Consider the following 19,004-nt stretch of genomic DNA (forward strand, 5'->3'; position numbering starts at 1 on the left):
GGTCTAATATTTACACTTAACGCTTCACTAATCAATATTTCATATTAACAATTGAGGTAATGGCTGCGTATGATGGGAAGAGAGCTCAATGTCTGCTGGATGTGTAAATACAACTGTTTGCTAGCGCGTTCTCTCCATCAGCTTTAATAACTAATGATATATCAGTGTTGCATTTAAAGCCTGTTGCACTGTCTGACATGGTCAAATAAAATCAGTGGATGCAGACTTAAGGTTTACACATGTGATAGCTCCACCTTTGGGATGGAAAGCAGAGCGCATTAATCACCCTGGATTTTTTGAATGCCAACAAGCTCAGCTGTGTCTGCTGGATATGTGACAACTATAACAACTATAGTAATTTAGAGCTGCAGTCAACCAAAGAAAATCTTGGTTGACTAAAATTCTACCTACTCTTCAACCAGTTGATTGGTCAATTGTGCACCCTAGTGTTTTTCTACTAAACCCAGCATATTTTTGGAATTCTTTGCAATTGGAGCGCAACTGTTTACACCATGCTACAAATGCCAGCAGCATGAGAAGGTGCTGAAAGTCTGTTCAGCGCTGAGCACTTCACGTTTTGCATTTTCTTTCTGGTTGCCAAGAAGTGAGAAATGTTTAATGAGGAAAAAATAGGGAGGTCTGCACTGGGTTAAGGCTCTGTGTAGTTCGTTGTTAAAAAAAATCAGGTGCACTTCCCTTCACACCCTGTTGAAGACTCCCTAGTTGAAACGCGATTGTTATCCATGTACCAATAAAGGGTTTTTAATGACAGTCAGAGCGCCTCGGATGTGTTTTTGGACTGCTTGCTTGTACTGTGGACTTTTACACCGAGTGAACTAGCCAGTCATTGGTTTTATTTTTTTTATTATTTTTAAGTGAAAAGTTTTTAACTTTGGATTAAAGACTGCTCGTCACTGTCATGTTTTACCCTGCCATCCAATCACAGTGGGGTAGGGGACAAGTGCCACATAGATCAGTGCGTCCGTCCACTATCCCTGTGTGCTTCAGCCTTCCTGTCATTGATAGCAAATGCTCTACCTTGTACAGACACTTTTGCCCCTGCAGATATTCCGTATCATAGCAACCAGACGCAACCAAAGTGTCCTGGTGTTTTCAGCTAGGAAAAAAATACTTTGGTGAATAAATGGCCTGATGAAATTACTGCCAGGGCTTGTTTCTGCTGCCCCCAAGTGGCCAGAAAATCAGTTTAGTCTCACAATGAAAGGCTGGAACTTGTTGGTATTTTTCCATGTACAATCTTTAATAGTAGCCTAATAATGGTAATAGAAGTAAGAATAATTTATGTAGGAGGTGCTTGAGCCCAGCGTAAGACATATACACAGAGAGAAGACATAGATACTGAAAACATACCTGTGATTAAATGTAAAGGGCTGACATTAAAGTCCACTGGTGGACAGCCGCTGTCACAGAGCGAAAGCACATGTTAAAAAGACTAACGATGATTGTCACGCATTGCCTGTGTGTAGCCTCTGCAGCTGCAAGTAATGAAATTGCGCTCGGCTCAAACTGCTGACGAGAGACGATTGAGAAACCAGGAGAGCCGTCCGCTTTACGCCTCCGCTGTAGCACAAATGAGCTCAAGTAATTAACTCACCAGTTAAATGTGCCTCATATCTATTGACATCTTTGCAAAGAAACCAAGAATAAAGGAAATCAATGCCGCTGGGCAGTTAGTGCAGAAAGCAGACAGTCAGCTATAAGTCTGATAAGGTGTTATTGTTGGAGTTATTTACTTTCCTGCTGCTCATGCAGCATTTGTATTTTTCCCGTCTTTGTTTTGCTTTGTTGCCGGGTCTGACACTGAGGTAGTTATCCCTGTTGATGCCAAAATAGAGCCTTTTGTTCACTTTGATTGGATCTTTCCCAAACAAAAAGAGAATCCTTACTTCCACAATTAAACAAAGCCTATCCAGGTGTTTCTATGAATAAAAAGGTTTGAACACAAGGCTAAAAAGAAAGCAATGCCAAGCATGTGTGTTGCTTGGAAGCCAGGAAAAAAGAGGTGTGGTGCAGACATGACATCCAGTAGCTGTTGGGGAAGCTGGACCGAGGCAATTAATTTAGCTGTTTTGCTACCGGAAAGCCCTGAGAGCACACGGGGGGAAAATAACTATTACCGCAGAACTGAAGCTGTTACTGCAGCTTCTCTTTATTTTCTGTATCCAGACATTCATTAATGTTATCAAACTGTTATTACCACAACTTCTGAACACAGCAAAAAACTGTTGTGCATAGTGGCCACCCTCTCTCTCTTTGTTATGAATTAATAATTTTGGCTATAATTAAATTGGCTGGAGATAAATTGAAATGTTATCAAACAATATTTTTATTAAATTAAGTTTTGCATTTTAGTTGAATAACAAATGTGTTGGTCGGGACACAGGACTCCTAATGCATCATCACAACAAGTTTAGAGTATGACCTCCTGATATTTCCACGGAATAACATTTTTATAAAATAATATTGTGTTTTTCAACACTACATAATATGTATCCTTTGTACTGAATAGCAGCATGGTTTGACTGAGTTAATGTGTGATTGCTAAACCCTGCTCACTGTTTGACATCCAATTACATCTAGCGCATAAGCCTCTTTTCCTCTATTCACACTTTCACGTCTGTTTACTTATCACTTCATCATTGATTTTGATTAAAGGGAAACATTTAGTGTCAGTGTAAGAAAAACTGGGCATTTCCCTACAGCATTTAGTGAGGCAGTGGATGCAGATGTGAAGCGCACCACAGATGGTGAGCTTTGCTATGCAGAGCAAAAATAATTTTAAATGATGCCTCAAGTGATATAGAAATTCATAACTTGCAAACAGTAACTACAAGTTCACTTTCCAGCCACTCTCACTCAAAGAAATAATTTGTCACTTACATACATTCATTTTCTGATACCACTATCATGTCTGTGCATTAAGTAGGAAGCTAGATTATCATAGTATAAAGATATCTCTAGAGCTTGCTTATTAACATGCTATACTTTATTAATTTATCTGTACAAAAACTGAGGTGCAAAAATGAAGTGTGCAGAGTGACGTCTCAAAGTCGCCACTGGTAACAGGCTAGCTGTTTCCCCCTGCTTCCAGTCTATGCTAAGCGAAACAGCCTGCTATCCCTACTTCCATATTTAGCGTACAGATATAAGAGTGATGTCGATCTTTTTATCTTACTTTGAGGCAGCACAGTCGCCACAAGAAAATGTTGGCATTGTAGAATTCTGCAAACAATAAATGTGTTACATTTGCATGTTTCATATCAACATTTATAAGAGAGTTAATATATAAGCTGACTTTACCCTGGAGCGGTGGAAGGGATGGTGGATGGGGTGTCACTTGGGTGAGATGCCTGCCAAGCTGCAGACCACTGTTTGAAACCAACAAACAACAATACTAATTGTCTTTTGGCAATCCTTTGTGCATTTCCATCAGTGTTTGTGGCACCAAACCTGGATGTTTTTTACTCTTTGGGGGTGTTTCTTACAGACACATCACAGCATCCCTCAGCGGTGTTTGAGCCATAAAATGTGGGTGTTATAGCAGCATATTGCAGCGTTTCCCAGCAGCATTTGTTGCACGAAATGTTGGTGTTGTGAGCCCAAAACATGAACTTCTCCTAACCATGACAAAGTGATTTTTGCAGCTACACCTAATCATGCCTTCACCAGAGCGTTGAAAAATGTAAAGTTTCAACGGATCAGCTACAAAATAAAGTGCTAATGTATCCTTGGTTTGGATAAATGTTCAATTCTGGTGATTGAGATGCTTAGGGAGAAGAAATTTATTCCCCAAATTGTTGAACTGTTCTTGGAAAATCAACGTACATAAAAGTTCTCCGTTCACATTTGCTTAATTTTCACAAGTATATGTTTTAAGATGAAATGGGGCACATTAGTGCATTATTAATTTCCTGAAATAGAACTGGCAGATCATTACTGGCATCTTGTGACACTTCTGCATCACTCCAGACAGTGCGACAAGGACCCCGTGATTCCCATGAGGCATTTCCACCCTTTTCTGTTATATTTAAACTAGGACGAATCCAATTATTTTAGTCCAATTCATCCCATCTAAACGTGCAAATGACGCCCTCTTCTCCAAACACGCACAACAATCCAACAGTTTCTCTTTTTTTTGTACTTTTCAGAGTCGTTTCTTCCAACCATACATCACCACAGCTTTGATCAGGTTACTCAGCCAATAGTCACATTTACAGACTGAAACAATTCCAGCTAAACATAATGAAAAAAAAAAACCTGTCTCAGTGTGAATCCGAGGCTTTTGCCAAACAGAATCCTCTGATAGTCTCACACAAACGGAGTAAAGCACCTTTAATATCAGCCAGAGCTACATCTGCATGCAGCAGGATGTCAGCCCTCATTACACTGCATTTGTGAAATTATATTTGAAACTGGCAGACAAGACGAACTCGGAAATGTGCCATAACACATTTTGAAGGGGATTTTGCTGCGTTTTTCTCCAACTAGCTGGCTCCCCTCAGTTATCAATTATATAGATATATTGATTCACGAGCAAGCTGCATATGCTCCAGTATTAAAGGATTTCAGACTTCATCATTTTATTCTGTTGCAGAGTTTCTTCATCACAATTATTTCTACTTTGATTGATACCTTCCCCCCGCCTCTCTATACCATTGGAGGTCTACTTCATCACCGGAGGAAAACAATTTCATCCACTGGCTCCACCTCATTCTCCATTCGACTGTGGAGAGAGTGTGTAGGGGGGCAACAAGCTTTATATTCCTTTCTGCAGGCTACAAGTCAACAGTCTAAAAAGCATCTCTTCAATCTGTGGAAAAAGGGAGGAGTTGGGTTCTGGGCAGCTACTGCACAAAGAGAGAAACCACCGAAATCTGCAAGTATTGTCTGGCACTGGAGAGGGAGATGGAGGAGTGAAAGATCAGAGCAACAGGGGTAAGCCTCTCCGGATTTTCAAAGTGATTGCCTCTGGGAGTGAAGCCGTCGCTTACATCTGCAATTATCACGTCCATTTATCTATTGATGAAGGACTGGTGATGGTTACGCTTGATGGTTTTCGTTAATGGAGTGATTCAGCTGTTTTTCTCATAAAGGAATCATTATGTAAATCAATTTTACCTCCCCCAAGGAGCTCAGTTCCTTTGTTTATATCTTCACGGGAAAGAATTTTCAAGCCTGAACAGTGGGACAGCTGCACATTAGGACTCCAGTCGCTGTTACCTGGAATTTGTGATGCATAAAGCTGGAGAATGGTTGTAGAGAAAGCCACTGTGTGTAAATTAGGCATGTGTGTGGGGGGCTACTAAAAAAAACAGCATTTGGTAAAGAAGCACCTGCCTTGACACAAGCAATTATGGTTAAGACAACCACCACATCCGAAGCAGTCGCCCTGGGGCCACACAAAGACAGTGATGCCCAAGAGACCCGTCTCCAGAACACTGAGTCCAGCTCACTTAAACCATCGTGGAAAGAGATCACGGTGGATTTCATAATGAGGACGAAGATCCACGGTTTGAAGTTTGTCTTCTCTCCGGACAAATCGAAGCCGCAGCGAGTCATCTGGATTATGGCCTTCTTCGTGTGTGTCAGTCTCCTGTGCACCTGGTCCTGGAACCGAATCCTCTACCTGATGTCCTACCCTGCCGTCACGAAGATCAACATGGTGTGGGCTCACAACATGTCCTTCCCAGCTGTTACTTTCTGCAACAAAAATGTTTTCCGTGTGTCCTCTCTGACCAAGGATGACCTGTATCACAGCGGCTACTGGATGGACCTCATGTATCCTAATCACACGGTGATGGAGAGGAGCCTGTCCATCCTGAAAGAAAACCACAAGCAGGGTCTCCTGAGCCTGCTGGACTTCAACAACTACACCCCACCCCCTGATTACAGCGTCAACACCACTGAGATGATGGGACGTCTCGGCCACCAGTTGGAGGACATGCTGCTGGAGTGCAAGTTCCGTGGGGAAACCTGCACCTACAAAAACTTCAGCACTGTATGTACAGAGAGAGAGATGTTGTTTGTCAGGTGTGGATATGAGTGCTGTTTACAAGGCGTATTAATAATTCATGCAAGTATTTGATGCCGCATCCTCATTCTCTCAGAGTGTTTTAAGGTGTTGATGTTTCAAAGCTGCAAACAAGCCTGTCCTGTTTTTGCCTCTCAGACATGACAGCCTTTTCCTTATTAAACTTGATGTCTTCAAAAAGTCACTCAAGGAAACAAATACATCATGGTGTGGTGGAAAATCAATGTCATGTCATCATCAATAACGTCACTGTCTGCTTTACAGTTATAGGACTTTCTCATTCGCTTATATTCACCCTGGCGAGTTCTGCCAGTTGCTTTAACGCCTTTTTGTTTTATAACCCGTGACAACAATATTAAGGGAAAAAAATTGGAGCATTAATAATTCAGACGTCGTAAATCAGTTCAAATTAAAATTTTAGCTCCTCTAATTAAACATCTGGAGGGCATGTGGAGTATATGGTCTTGTTTCAAATAAGCAGCTGAGTCTCACATTTAAAACACCAGATGTAAGTCTATTACACCCATTTGTTTTTGAGTAAGCTCTGAATGCTGCATGGAGGAAGTGGATGATGTTTGCAAACCACATTATTCAAAATGGTAATAATTCCATCAGATGCTCCCAACACAGCCTCTAACACCGTTAGGAAATATTTAAAAGGCTCAAAGGGGAGAAACTTGTGCAGTGAGAAGTATGCACGCAGAGTGATTAATTTATTCCTGCAGCACTGATAATAATTTATGTCTGGGAACATGCTCAGTTTTAAAACACTAACCTGTCACAGGCATCACATTTCACCACTTGCCTTTGCAGATCTCATCATCTATAGATACAGAGTCAGAAATATCAGACCTGTTACTGTGACTACTTCTTGAGACAGTTGAAATGCAAAGTCCTGCACACACTGCAAGATGTCAGCTGTCCATGGTGGCTCCCCTGCTTTGCACAAACCAGTGCAGCAGAGCCTCTGTGGTCGTTAAAATCTGTCTTCATAGCCAGATTGGGGCCGTAATTGGGATTTAAACTGTGCTGCATGCTCCCATCTTCAGTAGCACATGGTGTGCAGCTCCTGTTTTATCTAAACTTAAATCAGAATCTTTAAAAACAGGTCTCTAGTCACTTTTGCAGACCTCATTATACAGCCAGCAGGGGGAAAGGACCAAAGGCGCTGTCTTATCTGTCTGAGCTGCATGTAAGTCTGTCTGTGTCTGGACATGGAACACTGACTCCGATCTCTTGAGATCAGCTTTGCCATAGTGGTTGAGTTTTTGCCAGCAGCTCTCTTAGCATGACCTCGCTGTGCTGGGTCGTGAAAATTAAGCATTATATGACATTCCTTTCTTTCACCAGTGTTACTTGTTTAGAAATGTAGTGAAGACAGACTGCTGGAATGTTGAGACAGCCTGTGAGAAACACCATCCCAGCAGCCACGATTTCTTGTCATGGTGTTAAAGTGAATGTTTGACACATTACTGTTTGCCAAGTATGGATTATTGGACAACCACGATCATTAACGTAGGAAGTGTGGCGTAATGTAGCAAATTAGTATTTGAACTTTTCCCGTAGGCGGTCTTAATGATTTGAATTTTATGAGCAACTGAATACAAAATCCTGAAAATGAACCTTTAATTATGTTAAGAAAGTTTTTTGTTTTTTGAAATTTTGGATCAATATCAATCAGACTTGTTCCTCAGGTGACTGAAGTTCTTTTTTTTTTTTTTTCATGATTGAAAATCAAGTTCTAAAATGGCACAACTTGAAATTAGCTACTGCAGATTCCAAAAAGGGGAATGCGGCATTTTAATTTAAATACTGATAGATGTTCTTCAAATTAAAATATTTCACTGCAGTAAATTTATTGGTATTAATTTATAGGGTTGGACAATATGGTAATATTTCAGGGTATTTTTGCAATGATAATGTTCTTGATTATATGACAAAACATATTAATTTTCAGAAACATACAATTGCAACAAAATCAGTGTCATAGCTCTATATACCAGTATAAATTTAACAGTTTGTCCTCAAATAATCAGTAAAAACTAAACCAAAAATAACTCTCAGTTCTTCAGTTTGTGAACAGCTGCAACTTAGAGCAAGGTTAAATATGAAATAGGAAACATATAGCAAAGTGAAATCAACTACAAATTACACATCTTAACAGCTGTCAAATACAAAAAAAAAAAAAGTACCCTTCAATATATCTCGCTGTAACGAGCGTCACTCAGCGCTGACTATCAGAGCCCCAAGCACACACACAGACCTGCATTTATTTTGACAGGCTGTTATGTTACAGTGACTATATGTAGGGTTTTTTTAGTGCTACATAGCCATAGATTATGACAAGCTTATGACAGAATGACCTGGAGTTAACTCCTACATGGAGAGGGAGACATGCTGTTCTGCTGCTGGATGAGCCGCTGACTGAGTTTCCTCTGAGCAGCAAGTCACTAAAAGGGTCTTGAAAGTTTGGGGCTATTCATACAACATTTTGGACACAAGGCCTAACGATGCCATAACCCACTGAAGTTACTCCCCTTTCTGGAACTTACCTCCTCCATTGCGGAGCTGGTAACAATTTTGCTTTCAGCCATGCTTTTTGTTGCCGGCGTAACAGTATGACGTCGTTATATCGACAAGGCAAAGTAGTGCCATTATCAGGATGTGAGTTTTTCTCACCATATTAAAAATAGACCGGTATCTTATGAACAATGTGAGAGGGCCTGCCCCTATTCATTTACAGCATTAAATTTTCAGTAGTGATTAAATCTTACAATTAGGTAATCAGTTGCTTTAAAAATTCAAATCCTCTTGGCTTCGCTTTACCTCCATACTTTAATGATGATTTCTGATTTTCCAGTCTCGTCGTGACTCATTCAAACTCACCCCATTTAAATATGTACCTGCTTTCTGGGGACACTAACAAGCAGGTATTGTTGCATATGTAATTGTGATGAACTTGTGTGTGATTGTGTAAAACGTACGTAGGTGTGTTCTCTCAATTTAAAATGCTGTAAAGGTAATACGAGAGCTGATACTTCTTTATAACACTGCAGGTTTTTATATTTTGTCAAAATGCATGAGAAATACATATTCTAGTTTCTCAGAGTGTTGCATAACCAATCAATTCTACAGTCTGATAGTTGAAATTGATTGACTTATCTTGAATTTACTCAACCCCTCAAGCTGTAGTCAGAATTTTACGCTTTCTTAGTCTTAATCCAAACTCTAGACTTCATTTTAAAATGTCAACATTTCTAATCATGATACTGATTTATTTGCACTTGTTTGGCAGAGGATTGGGAATTTTCCAATCACAGGGAAAATCCATAAACTGGGGAAAAATAATCTTTCATTGCCGGAGCAAAAACTGAAAATAAATAACTCAAGCCAACTGGATTAATTAAATCTGAAAGATATTTGGTGTGAGCAAACGCACTGTAGAGATTGCACATCAAATGCTAAGTACCACTGAGCCTCACTGGCACAGGTTCTGTCTCTCAAGAAGTTTGTAAGTCAAGACACACAAATCTTTTACAAACCCAATTTAGAGTTTGTGTGTCCAGAGAGCTTCCACCTCAGATGTTTCTTATTTAATGACGGCAAAATAGTACATTCACTCTAAGTTACTCAGGGGAAATTTGGAGTGAAATTGGGTGAAGATTGATGGCTGCTGCTGCTGCCGCCGCTAAAGAAAGCTCATTAATTCCTCAAATCAGAGCCAGGTGCCTGTTTAAAGCCGGTGCTGCTTTCTCTGATAATCACAAAGCCTCTGCAATGATTAGCTGTCCTGCACAATTACAGGCTGACATGTAATACATCTCTTACAGGTGCACAATTTACCACAGCCCGGTGGAAAGGCTTTGACTTCTCATTTACCTTCCTGTTTTTTTTCTGTGCTCTTTTTATCTGCAGATTTACACACGCTATGGAAAATGCTACACATTCAACTCCGGATTAGACGGCAACCCTTTGTTGACCACGTTAAAAGGTGGAACGGGGAACGGCTTGGAGATTATGTTGGATATTCAACAGGATGAATACCTGCCTGTGTGGGGAGAGACAGGTCAGTACGGTAACATCTTAACCTGTATAACCCCTTTGTGCTCTTCTGGTCCTTCTGTCATTTCTGTCCGTCACTTCATATAGAAAAGAAAAGATTTTTGCAGGTCCTGTGTTTCACTTTATTGCTAAATGTGTGCATAATTTTACACTACATTTTATCTTGATATGTTTCTCCAGTTCTACAACTGACATCAGCTCTAATAAACTGCATTCTTGGTCATATTGTCTTCAATTTACGGTGGACAACAACCCCCACTGTATTGTACGTTCATAAAGTATACAGCATGCAATAAATCTTTGGTTGTAAATCTGTTTAATAGCTGTCCAGCACACTAACATATGAGTATCTCTCTGCTACTGGCTTTCAGCATGAGTTTTAGCAGCACTTAGTATCAGTGCCAGAGCCAAAACGTGGGTTTCCATAGGCGACCGTACTTGTTGTTACACTCTCTGGCATACTGTATCCACAGATGAGACCTCCTACGAAGCAGGCATCAAGGTTCAGATCCACAGCCAGGACGAGCCGCCCTTCATTGACCAGCTGGGATTTGGTGTGGCCCCTGGTTTTCAAACTTTTGTGTCATGTCAGCAGCAACTGGTACCTAATGTTCAGCCTCCTCCTCTCCAACCTCGACGTTTCCATTTTGTGTTTGTCCCCAAATCCTCGCCAACCAGTGACCATTACCTCTGTGTCACAGAGCCGGGAGCAAAATAAGATCTTTGGTTTGCCTCGTGTGGGAAAAGGTGTTATAAAAACACCCAGTGATTCTTGGTACATGAAACTGAGAGTTTATAGCAGCCAAGGAATATTGATAGAGCAGGGCCAAGTAATGATTGGATGCAAGCATACAAGCATACTGTGCTTGTCTGAGCCAAAAGAACCTCAGACTCCACAAAAATATCTGGCAGCTCAGAGTGTTTGTTTTACTTTTCACATCGAGTCTTTCTAGCATGTGAAAAAAAATAGTAAAAGAGCTTATTTGTGTCTCTAGTGGTGCATTCAAAGAGAAGGCAGAGAAAACCTGACTGCGTTTACAGGCACACTAATATTCCACATTTATTCAGAATTTGATAGTACTCTAAATGTGATGTGGGTCATGGAAACATTATATCTCGTCTGGCCTATTTCCAAATGAAAAATTTTCAATCAAGACGTGGGATATTATTCACATTTTAGCAGCTTTCCTTAAACATGTTTACAGCGCATTTGGAATGCTCCTCGGCTGGGGTTTTTACTGCAGTTTGAGACACACAGCCTCTTGCCTGTTTACGGTCAGCTCTGTGCGTTGTCATGGATGCACTGTACACAAATCAACAGTTTACAAGGTTGGGGTAGAGATGCATGCCTAAAAGAAAAGCCCACATTTATGGTGGGAAGAAGAAACACTTTCAAAACTTATGAAAGACTTGGATATCAGCAGGTTTTGGACGTGCAAATACCACAACGCTGACCTTTTCAAGAAGGTGGTTGAAAGATTTAAAGAAGGAGGCTATGTTCGTATGGTCAAACAAGTCAGCTACTGTTGGAAAACTTTGGGAAAAAAATCCTATTTTGGCGCGATAAGCAACATGTTAGGGCACGTTAATCAGAATAGGCATGGCTGCATGTGAACGGGAATATTAGTGGAATATTTATTTTGTTTAGCCATGTAAACAGCTTAGTAGAAATATTCTCTTTTTTGGAATAAGGGCAAAAACCAAAACCAAGCTATGATTTAGCAGGCTTTAATGATCAAAACAATAAATCTGTAAAAAAAAAATAAAAAAAATACAAATACAAATTTAAAGTGTTTGAAGAGATAATTACTAGTCTTTTATAATTAACACCCTTTAAAGAAACTTCTCACTGAGATTTTCACTGAAACAGTCTATCAGCAGCAGCACTGAGCCAAAATCAGACTGCTTTAAAGACTCACTATAAATAACTGACCTCTGAAGACGCCCACTCTAGACTTGCTGTATCTTGAGGGAAAGATATTAAAATCATCACCATGTTTTTGACGTGAAATTAAGCCATTAAAAGAAGCCTGGTGCACCTGTCATCATATTAGTTTATTTCCCAATTCCACCAGCACTTAAAGTGGGTGTCGTTAGATGAGCAAGATGGCCCGCAGCTATTTTGAAGACATATTTTAGAAATGCAGTGTGATTTAGGGACAGTAAAATGCAAGCAATATCAAGGGGAACAAAAAAAGCCTGTGGCAGGTTTTGCAGAAAATTAGTTTCAAGCCCTCAACTATCCCTTCACTGCCGACAGTGAAGGACGAAAAGTAATAACTATAGTCCGAACTGATCAGGAAGCCTGTGTGCAAGGTCATAACACTGAGCTCACATGGACGCCCTATCCAAATGTAATGGAACTGTACAGCATGTCATGTTGCCAAGACAACACACTCAAATCGTGCCTCTTTTGTCCGCATTAGAATAAGCACACAAGCCAAACACCCGTCTTTTGATTTCCAAACACAAACAGTGGCAGAATAGGCAGAATATCCTCCGACAAACAGAGCAAACCTTCAGTGTAAGTCACAGGAAAATGGCGCCGGGGCCACAAAGGATTTCAGTATTTTGCAGTGATTACCTTTGAGATCAAGTGTACTTTTGAATTGCGCCTCAGGCTCATTAAAATTTCCACCACATAATCAGTCCTTGTGAAGTCTTGAAGTAATGGATACTCCAGCGGTAAATCGAATTCATTACTTGAGAAATTAATCGAGCCTAATTTAAATGATTTTGCTCCTAAAGTTAATGGTCTTGGTCAGTTCATGAGCATGAGATAAATGATCAAATAAAACCGTCCACCATTGTTTTAGCAGAATAACATGGGATGATTTAGGCAGGTCTCCTAAAACAGACACTTGGACACCACAAAGATGACAAATTCTGTGTTTGGGAAGCAGTTTTGAAACATGTAATGTCTCTCTCTCGCTCTCTTTCTCTGTACGAGTGTTGTAAAATGCTCCAAGTGTATCATCATTCAGCCATCTCCAAGAATCTGATCTAGTAATCACCACCACAAAGTTTCCTCCTGAAAGTGCATGGATTGTCATTTATAATCATGACATGAGCGCCCACGCCACTGACAGCTAAAAGACGTGTTTACGACCTAAAAGATGTGCTGAATTAATTAGACTGTCATTAAAGCCTGGCCGGCATTAATTTCAGTCAGTCTCTGACGAGTACAGTGACACTGTTCTCAGTGTAACAGCTGGATGAAGCACTTATGATTTCAAGACTTTTCATTTGTGAAGCTCCTGTCAGAGGAATTTAATTTTTAATAGGAAGCTATGACTTGTGAGCTCAGAGAGACATGAAGACTACACCACCAAATTTTGGAGTAGAATTATGTAATGGCTGAAACTGAGCTGTGTCGTCACTCAAGCTTAAGTGGGTGTAAGAAGAGAATGGCTGAATGACAACCAACCAGTGCTGCAAAGTTTTCTGGGAGTTAGAGCCGATTTTGTGGTTCTACTGACAACAGGCTGTCTTTCTGTCCCTCGCCTTGCTGTTGCTCCTCCTTATTATCTTGATAATGATGTGGGCTGTGTTCCCTCACCCCTCGCCCTAGATGAGACGTCCTATGAGGCCGGCATAAAGGTACAGCTTCACTCTCAGTCAGAGCCTCCTTTCCTCCATGAGCTGGGCTTCGGGGTCGCCCCCGGCTTCCAAACGTTCGTTTCCAGCCAAGAGCAGAGGGTAGCGTATAACTGTTTGGGCTTGCTGCATGCCACAAATGATGTATTGTTAAATAGCTACACACCCATCATTAAGTTCCACACTTTCATCTGCTGGTCCCCTCCCCCGTCCCTGAGGAATGGATCCATCTGTCCCCCTCTGTGTGGCTGAACATCCAACAACATCTGCAGTCCGTCCTTGTCGTCACTGTCTTCCCTGGTTATTAGATGTCAGTAAAGAGCAGCTAATGGGTTTCGCTCCAGCTTTAATCCATTCACCTGAGTCTGTATCGTCATTGAAGCTGTTGTTTGGCTTTACCCTCTCACTGTCATGTACAGTTCTGTTCACATTTTTTTGTTTGTTTCGCCATTATGCTATCGGGCCAATCCACTATACCGCTACTTAATATCATCTTGAGGGACCAGACAATGTGATTCATTAGGTTTTATTACCCATGAAGACTCTGGCATCCATTTTTTAACTGCAGTTATGAGAGTCTGTGGACTAGAAATGGAGTTCAATAAAGGCTTAATAATGTTTGCCAGTTTAAGTCCACTCCTTCAGTGAAGCGCAGTCTATCTCTGTCACTTTCTATTGAATTCTGCTAAATGACCATTAGATTGTCAGAGTTAGCCTGGTTAGAGCTTGTGGAGATGATTGGGAATTACCGTGAGCCTTAATGTGACAACAGCAGCATCAATTCTCTGCGAAGTTTGTCAGGAAGAAGCCTTTGGCATTGATTGTTGGCTAGCTCCCACCGCAATTAGTAGCTAAATGCTCCAATGCCCGAGCAAGCATCGGTAGCCTTCATAAATAATTGGTTGTTTTTGTAATGAAAATGAGTAGTAGGCATTCATTACCATAAATTGTTGTAAACAAGACTTTAAAAGTGGACTGAAAGTCTTGTTGGTGGTTAAATGTCGGTGCACCAAAAAAGGAGTTTCTTTATGTGTTAAAGAGCTCTAAACAGATCGCACACACACACACACACACACACACACACGGGGCACATTACTGCAGTTATAAGATGAGCACCATGAGCCTAATGTTTACTATGAAACAAAACCTTAAAATTCAGGCCTTAAATATTCCTCATTAGTGGATTCATTAAGAATTCCCAGAGTTACTCATAAAGGTAATGACCTGCTCCTCACCTTTTAATGAGAGTTTTACCTCTAATGAGACTGCAGACTGACTTCTCTTCATTGTTTCAGTCACAGGGCTTCGCAGTCCAGGGTCATTATAATAAACTCTCATGGGCTCTGATTAGAATATCTAAATAGTTAATCAACAACAAAACCACATTAATAGGCTTCTGGGGAGTGGTTTATTCATCAGGGTTTATTTATTTATCAAATCTTTTCTAAAATAGATTATAATGTCGGTTAAATGCAGTACTATTCATTTATCTGTTCATCCGAAAACTGTTTATTGTTCTGAATTCTGTTCTCAGGGTTGTAAAATTTGTCCTTTGATTGTGGTGTCCTGTCTGAATCTGCGTATTTTACAGATTTCTATTAAGCCTGTCTCTATTCCCATGGTATTCTGCTTCCTACCGGGGACTAGACCTGCATTAGTAATGTTTTGCATGACGTCTGCTTGCTGCCAATACATGAGCAATAATGTTGGTCTGACCGGATATGTTGTGCCAATATTGTCTCTCAGTGCACATTTTCATTTTAAATGCTTCTGTATTTATTTCTCTTTGTTTATGTTTGAGACATTCGTGTTGGGTTTTGTCAGCTTGTCGTCTTCTTTTGTACTTCTGCTGCACCGCGCTTGCATTATGGCATTCGTTGTAATCCTGTGTGCTGATATACTGAGGGAAAACATGTGCTGTTTGCTCTTTCAGCTTCAGTACCTCCCTCCGCCTTGGGGAGATTGCAAGTCTACTCCCATAGACTCTGAATACTTCTCCACGTACAGCATCACCGCCTGCCGTATTGACTGTGAAACTCGGTACCTGCTGGAGAACTGCAACTGCAGGATGGTTCACATGCCTGGTATGATTTCAGAAAGAGCCAATTAAAGGTCCAGTGTGGGATTTAGGGGGATGTATTGGCAAAGATGGAATATAAAATAATATGTGTGTTTTCTTCACCTGAAAATAAGAATCATTGTGTCTTCATTGCCTTAGAATGAGTCGTTTATTTCTACACAGCGAGCAAGTCGTTGTCCACGGAGATCACCATGTTGCACCACCATGTTTCTACAGAAGCTCAGAGCGGACAAACTAAACACTGGCTCTAGATAGGGACATTTGCATTCTCACAACAGCCACCGTAGTTAGCAACCCCTCCGTGACGAGCAGCATCGGAAAAACACTGATTTATTTTAACGTGTGACTGCTTTATTTAGTGTTTCTGCCACTTTGAATTACCGGGTCCATTTGTTTTGGCGAGGAGGAGAGCAGTGTAGATAATTTGCCTCTTGGTAAAAACCACAGGAATGTCTGGATCAGAAAATAGGTGAGCACAGTGTCGGAGAAGTACTTTCTTTTGTTTAATTTATTTGACGCACAGCCATATCACATGGTCTGGAGTACAAACATTACATACAATAACAAAACAATGGCACATGGCGTAGCTAAAGTACAACCAATGTTACTTAAACAGACACTCTTACATTCGGACATTCGAACAAAATATGATACTCATCTCCCACGTGATTATCATCAAAGTCTGGTTTCTGTCCAGCCCTTTATATCTTCCAGTGACTTTAGGAATTCTGGTGTTACTTACTCTTAAATTACAAAAAGCCTGTTTGTACTTTTGGTTTTTATGCAACAGATACTTCTCCAGCTAAAACTCTTGTTTAATTTCGACAAATATATCACATGATGTCATACTTCTGAACGCACAAGACAAGCCATATTCATCCAGTACCTACTGATTTGTACCGTGAAACTTCTTTATTCAGTGTTTTTACCAGTAAAAATCGATGGGTCCGTTGGTTTTTTAGAGTAGGAGTCTACTGTGAATAATTCAGCTCCCAGTAAAAACCTCCTGAACAATGAACACTGAAGGAAAGCTAACCAGGAGAACATTCAGCTGGATGCAGTGTGCAGTCCTCACCACTAGATGCCACTAAATCCCCCCAAATCTTACACAGTGTTCCTTTAAAACAAGCTGCAAATATTTGTGTCCTCATGTGGCTTTTTATATGTGTAATTATTCTCCCCTTCATGTTATTTCAAACAGGAACCTCAACAGTGTGCACACCTGAGCAGTACAAAGACTGTGCTGACCCAGCTTTAGGTGAGCCCGCACACTTTGTTGCACAAGAATGAAATATTAGTGTGATGGTTTTGCATTTATGTCTGAATTCAACCAAGTGCTCAGCAGCAGTGCCATGAGACTATTCAAGCCTTTATATAACCCGTCTGTAGCTTTAACTTGAAATTACTTTAATCTCAGACAGTGCTGAAGCAAAAATAATAAAGTAAAATTATTGTCTAAAAATTCCATTAGGAAGATTTGTGATGTGTCCATGCTTCGCTGATGTCAAATAAATCCCATAGAGCTTTTTTCTCCCCTCTCTGTATTATAGCTTCAGTCATTATTTGCTTTCATGGAAAGTGAACGATGGCAGCGAAAGTAGTTTTTCAGTTGTGTGCAGAGATATTTTTAGAGAGCCTCTGTGTGCAGGTTTGTTTGATTCCTCGCAGTGATCACAATATTTTTAAATGACTTTGATCATCCACAGACTTTTTGGTAGAGAAAGACAACGATTACTGTGTCTGTCAGACCCCCTGCAACATGACTCGCTATGGCAAGGAGCTGTCCATGGTTAAGATCCCCAGTAAGGCATCTGCTAAATATCTGGCTAAGAAATTCAACAAAACTGAGCAGTATATCGGGTAAGTATTATTTGGCAGCGGTCCGTTTTTCAGATCCCAGCCTGTTTTTCTTTTTTTTTCTGTTGATGGATGGATGTACTGTGGCAAAGCATGACCTGGGTCTCCATCGTTCACCTTCAATGTAACAATAATGAAAGATAGTTGCACAGGAAATGTGAGATACCATTTGGTGTACTGTAATATCACCAGAAATAAACTTTATTGGGTGTGCTCTTGTCTGTCCTCTCTTCAGAGAAAATATATTGGTCTTGGACATCTTCTTTGAAGCTCTGAATTATGAGAAGATTGAGCAGAAGAAGGCCTATGAAATTGCAGGGCTTCTCGGTAAGATTCTCGCAGCTTCAGATTCATTGTGACAGAAGAATGTGGCTGACCTTGGTATCGGCACTCTCAGCGGGCCCCCACCGCACATTTCACATCGCGTGTTCACGCCTGGTGCTTTGAGGTTTCCTCTTTGAACTTGTGAAACAGGCTGAACACATTTTCATAATCTGATGCTCTTGCAAGGGCAGCCGGGTTGGGTCTGATGTGAAGTTGGGGCTGGATGGACACTTTTGACAATTCTGCTCAGATTACTCTGAGATACTGAATTAGAAGTGACAGCGAAGGGAATGCTTTCACGCACCATTGTTCAATTACTGTACCTGCCCATATCTGTTAATCTCTCTTCTTCTAGGTGACATTGGAGGTCAGATGGGGCTGTTTATCGGAGCCAGTGTCTTAACAATACTGGAAATATTTGACTACCTTTATGAGGTAACGTGATGTTTTTCACTAATTAAAATGGCAACCTGTTTAACACTTTAACACATTTATTCTTGCCTTTGTGGATATAAATGCAATTAGTCACATGTTACACTTAACAGCTAAGTGATTTTCACACCATGCAAAATAAGTCGAAGATAACCTTTGTATATATTTGTATTTCTTATGTTTAGGGCTGCCCCCGACTAAGAATTTCGTCTACATGTTTACGATATTAATTTAATGATTAAATGATATATTTTGATGGTTTGAGTTGAAGGTGTGAAAAAGAATAGTATCAGTAACATTGTTAACACTGTGCTACATTACAGAGAAATACAAAACCATACTAATGACCCTTCATTAATATAGGCCTATATTTTATCTACAAGTGCACGTCACACACTGAGCGAGCCGCCTGTTAATGACGCTGTGGGCTAATGGGCATGTAGCTACTGACATGTTTCAGATGATACGTCATGTTTGTAGTCGACCAATGAAGATGAGTTTACATATCACCTTGGGTTTGTCCTTCACCTTCTCAAAATGATCCCACACTTTGGATTTCCTGCCCGATATGTTATTAACTAGCCTGTGGAATAACCGCAG

The 19,004-nt window shown here is 40.5% G+C and overlaps 1 protein-coding gene across 8 annotated transcripts in view; it reads left to right on the forward strand.

The window, feature by feature from the left end:
* asic1c (acid-sensing (proton-gated) ion channel 1c) overlaps positions 1-19,004 on the forward strand; it is a 136,944-nt gene that overhangs the window by 106,434 nt on the left and 11,506 nt on the right. For 3 of the 8 annotated variants that reach the window (XM_033650474.2, XM_033650476.2, XM_033650477.2), the window contains exons 1-8: positions 4,753-6,019; positions 9,968-10,118; positions 10,588-10,715; positions 15,645-15,795; positions 16,993-17,049; positions 17,498-17,651; positions 17,884-17,975; positions 18,328-18,407. In XM_033650474.2, the coding sequence (XP_033506365.1) occupies positions 5,375-6,019; positions 9,968-10,118; positions 10,588-10,715; positions 15,645-15,795; positions 16,993-17,049; positions 17,498-17,651; positions 17,884-17,975; positions 18,328-18,407 (1,458 nt within the window). In that variant the 5' untranslated portion in view covers positions 4,753-5,374. Of the gene's footprint in view, positions 1-4,752; positions 6,020-9,967; positions 10,119-10,587; positions 10,716-13,685; positions 13,814-15,644; positions 15,796-16,992; positions 17,050-17,497; positions 17,652-17,883; positions 17,976-18,327; positions 18,408-19,004 lie in introns of those variants that run through there. The other 5 variants (XM_033650475.2, XM_078173409.1, XM_033650478.2 and 2 more) reach the window with 3 other exon arrangements.

The sequence above is a fragment of the Epinephelus lanceolatus genome, chromosome 12, assembly GCF_041903045.1.
Source record: "Epinephelus lanceolatus isolate andai-2023 chromosome 12, ASM4190304v1, whole genome shotgun sequence".
In the NCBI taxonomy this organism is placed as follows: Eukaryota; Metazoa; Chordata; class Actinopteri; order Perciformes; family Serranidae; genus Epinephelus; species Epinephelus lanceolatus.